This window comes from Trichechus manatus, unplaced genomic scaffold, assembly GCF_000243295.1.
Source record: "Trichechus manatus latirostris isolate Lorelei unplaced genomic scaffold, TriManLat1.0 scaffold00112, whole genome shotgun sequence".
Lineage (NCBI taxonomy): Eukaryota > Metazoa > Chordata > Mammalia > Sirenia > Trichechidae > Trichechus > Trichechus manatus.
Genome location: NW_004444048.1, coordinates 2,803,165 through 2,811,791, shown reverse-complemented (window position 1 = coordinate 2,811,791; position 8,627 = coordinate 2,803,165). Strand labels below are relative to the sequence as shown.

The 8,627-nt window shown below is 38.0% G+C and overlaps 1 protein-coding gene across 1 annotated transcript in view; it reads left to right on the top strand.

Annotated features, from left to right (window-relative positions):
• BCAT1 (branched chain amino acid transaminase 1) overlaps nucleotides 1-8,627 on the top strand; it is a 123,785-nt gene that overhangs the window by 57,047 nt on the left and 58,111 nt on the right. The window contains exons 4-5 of the mRNA XM_023738016.1: nucleotides 2,930-3,040; nucleotides 5,572-5,691. Of these exons, the coding sequence (XP_023593784.1) occupies nucleotides 2,930-3,040; nucleotides 5,572-5,691 (231 nt within the window). The remainder of the gene's footprint in view (nucleotides 1-2,929; nucleotides 3,041-5,571; nucleotides 5,692-8,627) is intronic.

Below are 8,627 nucleotides of genomic sequence, written 5' to 3'. Positions count from 1 at the left end.
TTTTTTTTGGTCATTGTTTTTTAATGTTGGGTAAAAAAGGTGTTAACGTTAGGAAAATCCGCATAACTCAGTGAGCCAGTATTTTCCAAATGACCATTGCATGACATTACAAATTTATGCGTAGCTAAAAGATCCCTTCAAAGTGCAAGATAGACTGTGATGGCTTTTTGATGGTTCAGTTTGGCTAGTCTGAACTAGACTATCTGAACAAGACTGAACTAGCCTGAACTAGATTTCTATTTTTAATGTTTCCAGTAAGAATGGGCTGCAAGGGATATTCTCTCCTGAGAGCTGGAGTATGGAAGGGAGGCAGCAGCCATTTTGTTGTATACACATACCTTCTCTCTGCTATTCAAACATTAATGGAGGTGCTACTGTGAAGGAATTTTGCAGATGTGATTAAAATTCCTAATCAGTTGATTTAAAGTTAAAAGGCGGGTTATCTTGGATGAGCCTGACCTTAGGACTTCCCTGAGCTAAATAAGAGACTCCAAATAGCAGCTGCGTCTGCAAATTGCACCCTTCCCTCTGTCTCTTTTCCACACTGCCACCTTTGGGCAAGCTTCAGCTCACAACCAAGGACCTCCAGCCTGCTTGTGATTTTCCCTTCTTGACTGCCTGCCCTCCCCAACTTTGGACTTGCTTAGCCACCCCACAGTTGCGTTAGCCAGTTCCTTGTAATAAATCCCTTAATATTATACATTATCTCCTACTGGTTCTGCTTCTCTGGTTGGACCCTGACTGATAACATAGGTCAATGGATTTTAAATGAACAGTATGGAAACTTTCTTGAAGTGGTTTCAGATTCCATATTGCAACCAACCTTTAACTACCATTTGTCAAATTTTGGTGTAGTATCAAAGAAAAATATCCACAATTATCTGAAAAGGCTATCAAAAGTAAGTCTGCCGTTTTCAACTACATTCTTTGCGAGATTGGGCTTTCTTTGTATACTTTAAGGAAAACAACATTGCAAGTCATTGAATGCAGAAACAGGTATGAGAATCTAGTTGTCTTCTATAAAACCAAACATTAAAGATTTGCCATAATTTAAAATATCACACTTCTCACTAATTCTTTTAGAAAATATAGGTTTTTTTAAATTGAAATATATGATTTATATTTCTTTTTTCTCATTTAAGGCTATAAATCTCTCTAAAAGTCCTACTTTTCATTATCATTCAGTTGAAATTATTATCTAATTGCCGTTATAATTTCTTCATTGACTTATATGGTGTATGTATGAATGGGTTTCTTATTTTCCAAAATGTGAATGTTGTCTAGTTATATTTTTGGATAACCCTGGCTTATCTTGTGGTTAGAAAACATGTGAAAAGAATGTATATTCAGCAGGTGGTATGCGCAGGGTTCTGTATGTTCGTTAGGTAAGTTTGTTGTTCCTGTTGTTCAAATCTTCCATATCTTTCCTAATTTTTAGCTTTTTTTTTTTATCAATTCCTGAGAGAGCCTGTATTAAAATTTCCCATTAGAATGATTGATTTTTCTTTTTTCCCTGTATTTACTGGCATATACCTAGTTCAAAATCTTTTCATATTCCTGCTCAGTGATGTGTCTGGGGTTTGTGTCCACCTGGTTTGAGGAAGGTGACATGGAATTAGCCCTAACCTAGTATAGTGTTGAGCTGCCTGCTTCCTGTGATTTTGGTGACTCAACCAGCTCTGGTCACATCTAGATTATCTAGTATTCAGAGTTTGAAGGGGCCAGGTTAAATGAAAGGATGCATGGGTCCTTTTTTGGGGGGAGGAGGGGGGCTGCAGTGGGGACTTTGGTTTTATTCTCCACTGTCCAGACATTTGGAGCCCTGGTGGCACAGTGATTAAGTCCAGTGGCTGTCAACCAAAAGGTCAGCAGTTCGAATCCATCAGCCGCTCCTTGGAAACCTTATGGGGTGGTTCTACTCTGTCCTATAGGGTTGCTATGAGTTGGAATCGACTTGACAGCAATGGGTTTGGTTTTGGTTTTGGTCCAGACAGTTAGCCCATGTTGCATGATTTGAGATGTTGTCTTCCCACCTCCACTGATGTGTTATTTAGCAATCTTGCTCCTGCTAAGCAAAGGAAAACTTTGAATTCTCACTAGATTCTGGTAATAGAAGGATTTCTTTTTAATCTCAGTTACCATAACCAGTTCTGCCAACTAGTGGCTTTCCTAGATTTAGGGATGTCTAGTCGAGGGGCAATTCTACTCTGTCCTATAAGGTCGCTATGAATTGGGATCGGCTAGACAGCAACGGGTTTGGTTTTTTTTTTTTAATTTTTTTAGTCAAGGTCAGGGAGCCCTGGTGGTGCAGTGGTTAAGAGCTTGGCTGCTAACCAAAAGGTTGGCAGTTTGAATCCACCAGCCACTCCTTGGAAACCCTGTGGGGCAGTTCTGCTCTATGCTGTAGGGTCGCTATGAGCCGGAATCAACTCAATGGCAATGGGAGAGAGTCGAGGTCAGAAGGTGCCCTTGTGGTACAGTTGTTAAGTGCTCAGCTACTAACTTAAAGGTTGGCAGTTCAAACACACGCAGAGGCTCCACAGACTCAAGGGCATGGAACAACAACAGTACTTGAGGTCAGAGTCCGTGGGTGTGCAAATGGTTAACACGCTTGGCTACTAAGCAAAAGGTTGGAGGCTTGAGTCTGCCCAGAGAGTCTTGGAAGAAAGACCTAGTGATCTACTTCTGGAAAAAAACAAAAAATCTGCCACTGAAAATCCTACGGAGCACAATTCCACCCTGACACATGGGGTTACCGTGAGTCGGAATCTACTTGATTGCAACTGGTTTAAGATCAGCTTTTTGAGGTCAGTTTGAGCCAACAGCTTTACGTGACAAAGGAAGTGAGCACCCAGAAAAGTCACTCTTTTAAACGTGGATTGTTTTTATTTAAATATTCCCTTAAGATTTATTTCTCTTTTCTCTTCAGTTATTTGAAGGATTGAAGGCATTTAGGGGTGTAGATAATAAAATTCGACTGTTTCGACCAAATCTCAACATGGATAGAATGTACCAATCTGCTGTGAGGGCAACGTTGCCGGTATGTACATTTTGGAATTTCTTTTGTGTTTCTTTTAATTTAGTTGGTCACTGTGAGTTTATACCAAGCAGATCATCTCTGAATACTTAGGTTAACATTCAGTACAAACCATGTGAACATTGGAGTTGTTTCTGGTCTGCTTTGTAATTAATGAGGTTAAAATACAAGGAGCAACTAGCATTCAGCAATTCCACAACATATATATATATGAGTGTTTGTATATAAACATATATGAGTGTCTCTGGGGGATTAATATGTATGTGGGAGATAACAGGATAAGGAAAAAATATGTCTTAAAACTAAAGTGAATATAATTTAAAGACCACATGGAATTATAATTTTGAAAATGGAAAGTATAGTGTGCACACAGATATTTGGGGGATACTTTGCCTAATTTGACAATAGCAAGTATATAGTGATCTGACTAATTTTTTTAATATTTTATCCAAAGTTTTCTATAAAACAGACATTAAAATGGTTTCTCATGGCTATTGGATCCTGGCTATAATACTGTCCATCATGGAGCAGAATTCATTATAAAGTGAAAGACCCTACGGTTCACATTTAGGTAGGAGGTTACCTGCTTCCAGTCACTAAGCCATGACTCAGCTTGTCTTTCTGAACTGAAGAAGTCTTTTCCTTCTTTTACATACTCGATATATTTAATCTTCAGGAACCTAGTTGAAGCTTAGCATTGTGGAAGCCTGAGGATAGCTAGAAACAAGTAACTGCTCCTATTTAGCCAGCCTGTCCTTCCTCTGCCCATTTTTGTAACTCAGGCTTCACTCACCTCCTTTAGAGGTAACATATAGTAACAGAAGGGAAAGGAAGGTAAATCCTTTAGACTAGGTCCTACTTTCACTCTTCTACCCATTACAGACAGATCCCTGCCAAAAACTTTAAAATGAGGCCAGAGGACAGGGAAGGAACACATGTTGGACATGAGCTCTGCTACAGTGTAATGTGGTTTCACATTCCTTGGCTATTTTATCATAGTAGTGAGCTGTTGTCAAAAAGTTATTTATTGTAAATTTGCATAGCTTCTCTGTACAGAGACAAAAACTCAAGTCCAGAGGTTCAATGACTTGCCCAGGTCACAACAGGGTAAGGTGACAGGGCCGGAAATTGGGATTTAAGTTTTTTGATTCCTAGTTCTGTTTCCACTAAATCTTGTCTCTAGATAGCAGTCCCAGAGACCCAAGCAAGTGATGCAGGGTGATGATAAGGCCTTTATGTTTGGCAATCCCAATTTCTGTAGCATTACTACACTATTATTGTTACTTTTATCCAGTTCATTTCTATCTTGGATAATTCATCACATTTCTTAAAGTATGTTTTTCTACTCTGCCGTGTGAATAGAAATGACTTAAATTATTTTACAAACCATCACCCATCTACTATATGAAAAACTGTTTTTTTTCCTTACTAATAGTCTCTTTTGCTTTTGCCCATTTTCCTATTGGATTATCTGCCTCTTTTTAACTGATTTTTCTGGATATCTTTGTGTATTCTGGTTATGATCATTTGTTGGTTATAGGTTACAAACACCTTCCCCCAATTTGTTGCTTCTTTCATCTTTTGAGAAAGAGTCTTTAAATAGAAGTTTTAAATCGTCAAATTTTATCTTTTTCTTTATGAACTGTGTTTTACGTCTTTTATTTAAGAAACATTTCTCTACCTTAAGGATGCAAAGATATTTTGTATTTTCTTATGAATATCTTAATGTTTTGTCACACTGATGTATTTTATCCAAATACAATTCATCTTTATGAATTTTATAAGAGGTAGGAATCCAATTTCTTATCTTTTCCATATGGGTAATCCATTTTCCTAGCACATTTTTTTTTATTGTTGTAAAAATATATATAACATAACATTTGCCAATTTAGCATTTTTCACGTGTATAATTCAGTGACACCAATTACATCAGTCATGTTGTATAACCATCACCAATATCTATTTCCAAATTTCCCATCATCATAAACCGAAACTCCATGTTTTCTGAACAATGACTCACCCTTTCCTTCTCCCTCCCACCCCTGGTAACCATTATTAAACTTTGATCTGTATACATTGCCTTTTCTAGGTATTTCATACAAGTGAGATTATATAATATTTGACTTTTTGTGATTGACTTTACTTCACTCAGCAGAATGTTTTTAAGGTTCATCTGTGTTGTGTCATGTATCAGTACTGCATTCCTTTTTATGGCTCAATAATATTTCATTGTGGGTATGTATCATAATTTGTTTATTTGTTCATATGTTGGTGGACATTTAGGTTGTTTCCACCTTTTGGTTATTGTGAATAGTGCTACTGTGAACATTAGTGTACATGTGTCTATTTGTGTTGCTATGTCCTAGCACATTTTTTCGTAAAAACCATCACAGAAAAAGAAATTCTTATTTGGTTTTTACTAATATTACCTTTAAAAATAAAAAAACAGTGTAAAGCTTCCACAAGGATCATTTCTTATTCTTATTGCTTATCTGAAAAAATTTCATCATTCATTATGTTTTCCATTTTTTCAGGTATTTGACAAAGAAGAGCTTTTGGAGTGTATTCAACAACTCGTGAAATTAGATCAGGAATGGGTCCCCTATTCGACATCTGCTAGCCTATATATCCGTCCTACATTCATCGGGACTGAGGTGCAAACTGACTCCCTGTTTTGGCGTACTTTGGTGGGCAAGTTATCATTGTTTATTCTTGTGTGAAACTTCTGGCAAGTAGCCCCAGTAGCATCATTAATAACTCCTTTCTGCTGATTATCAAAACTCTATCAGCACACACTTTCTGTAAAGGGCCACATAGTAAATATTTTAGGTTTTGTGGGCCATATCGTCTCTGTCACAGCTACTCAGCTCTACTACTGTAGTGCAAAAGCAGCCACAGACTGTACAGAATTGAATGAGCAAGGCTGTTTGCCTCCCTTGGATCAACACTAACCATTATTTCCTAAGTTACTAGTTGCATGCCTCCCTTCCGGGCAGCACTTCTCCATGGTAGAAGTCGTAATGGTTCTGAAAATTGAGGGAGGAAGAGCTGATAGTTTTATTTTCCTGAGGTCTTGGGATTACTTGGTAAGGAGTGGGAATGGAGAGAGGGTGGCGATAGAAACTGCTGAAGATGAAGGTTCAAAATGGGAGCTGGGAAGGAACTTGAAGAGCTGGAATGGGAGCTTGAAACAAGATGGCCTGAAGATCTCCTGGTAGGTCACAGTCTACTGATGCAAAAAGAAGGCATGAACTTGTAAGTGCCTGGAGAGGCTAAGGCTATGTGTGTAGGTGAGTATGTTGTATGAAGACCCTGCCACTCATCTCCTTTCTCTACTAGGCAGCTGTGGCCTTATGAAAAGTGGATGATATTGAGGGATAACTGATGGGTGGAGATTGAGTGTGAATGGCAGATGAAAGGGGGAGGAGGTATGAAGACCTTTAGGAATAGGGAGAGAGAGATAGAGCTCTTTTGCAATAGTCTAGCCATTGTGTTCTCTACTAGGTTGTCATATGGTTATCAAGTTCTCTGTTAGGTTGTATGAATGCAAAAAGCAGGGAAATGGGGCCATAAGAATAAATACCTCCTAAGTGGCCCTTGGGCCCTTGGACACCTTCATTATCATTAAGAACTAGATAATGAAATTCACAAATCACAATCTCTGTAATGAGTTTTAAAGAATTGGGACAGTTTAAAAGTAATGTATTTTCTTGAAGTTTCTGACATTTTAATATTATTATTATTTTTTAACTTTATGATGTTGCTGTTAGGTGCTGTTGAGTCGGTTCCAACTCATAGTGACCCTATGTGCAATAGGATGAAACACTGCCCAGTGCTCTGCCGTCCTCAGAATCATTATGCTTGAGCCCATTGTTGCAGCCACTATGTCAGTCCGTCTTGTTGAGGGTCTTCCTCTTTTTCACTGACCCTCTACTTTACCAAGTATGCCTTCTCCAGAGACTGATCCCTCCTGATAACATGTCCAAAGTATGTGATACATAGTCTGGCCATCCTTGCTTCTCAGGAGCATTCTGTTTTTTTTTTAATTTGTTGAAACATTGTTACTAATCTCAAAGCACTACTTTTCAGTGATCCTGAGGTGCTTTCCCAGTTTAAGATATCTGATTCTTCAATTCCTAGCTTTTTGAGAGTTGTTTTCATGCATAGATGTTGGATTTTGTCAAATATTTTTTTCTGAATCTTATAATCTAGAGTTAGACAAGATCTTAAATCTAATCTTTTAGTCCAACTCTTAGTCGTAATAATCCTGTCACTTGGTAGTTCTCAATTTTTTAAGTTTATTTTCTCACAGTTCTGCTAGAATTTCAAATCAGGGTCTCAGCCATGTTGATTCCTCCCGTGGGCCTCTCTCCTGCCGGCCGTCTTCCGCTTGTGGACAAATCCTCACATGGTCGTTCACCACTGTGTGTGTCTCTGCTTCTTCTCTTTTTTAAGATATAACTTAGAAGGGTTTAGGTTTAAGACCCAGCCTACTTTGCTACGACCTCATTAACATAACAAAAGCAAATCCCTAATTCCAGCAGGGTCATATTTACAGGTAAAAGGGTTAGAACTTCTTCCATGTTTCTTTTGGAGGACACAATTCAATCCATAACAACTGGTAATTCTGAAGCACAGTCAAAGTCAAGAACCTCAGTGTCAAAAGCCCTGCCATGTAGTTCTCTTCCACTGTATTCTGTCAACTCGCATACATGATCATGCTTTGGACCTCAAAATCAATAATTTTTAAAAATGTACTTCCTAAGTAGTGAGATAAAAATAGAAAGAAACAACTAATACCATTTGATGAGTGAACAATATTTATGTTTGGTTGATATATTTATATCAGCTAGAATTTTCTAATTATTGGTATAGGCAGAAAAAAGAATCACCTATAATTCAGAAATGAGCACAGTACAAATAACACCCAGTAAAGTATGTGGATTTAAATACTCATGCACCACACAGATGTTCCGTTCATTCTAGTAATTATGCATTGCCTTTTCATGGTGACTGCATTTGATATGTGAAGTACTGGCTGGAGGACTGGGTTTTGTGGCTTCTGGTTCACTCTGATTCTTTCATCAGGGTTGACTAGCTTTTGCCTGTCTTTTCAATGTTGCTTGGTTTTGTGATGGCATCTCTCTTGTCACTGCCTTCACAGAATAATTGCAAGCTCATGTCTGCATCAGTTGTCTGATTTTTTAATTTTTTGGTCTGGTCTCCTTCTTGCTGGCTGACATGCACATTCTTCTTTCATATTCTTTTCATGGTTATATTATCTGATTAACTGGGTCTTATATTCAAGAGGTATGTTGATTTCTTTGAATGAGCAAATAAGTGTTGGGATAATTTATTAAGTGATACAACTGCAGTTCATCGCATTTGCCCAGTCTCTGTTCCCTGATATGGTACTCACCTTACATATAGATTGTATATACGGTAGATTTGTATTGGGCCTCAGCAGATCCAAATAATCTGGCTCGTTGGGCCAGAATCTGGGACTCTGCATTTAAACATTCTCTCCAGAGATTTCTTTTTTTTTTTTTTTTAATATTTTATTGTACTTCAGGTGAAGGCTTACAGAACA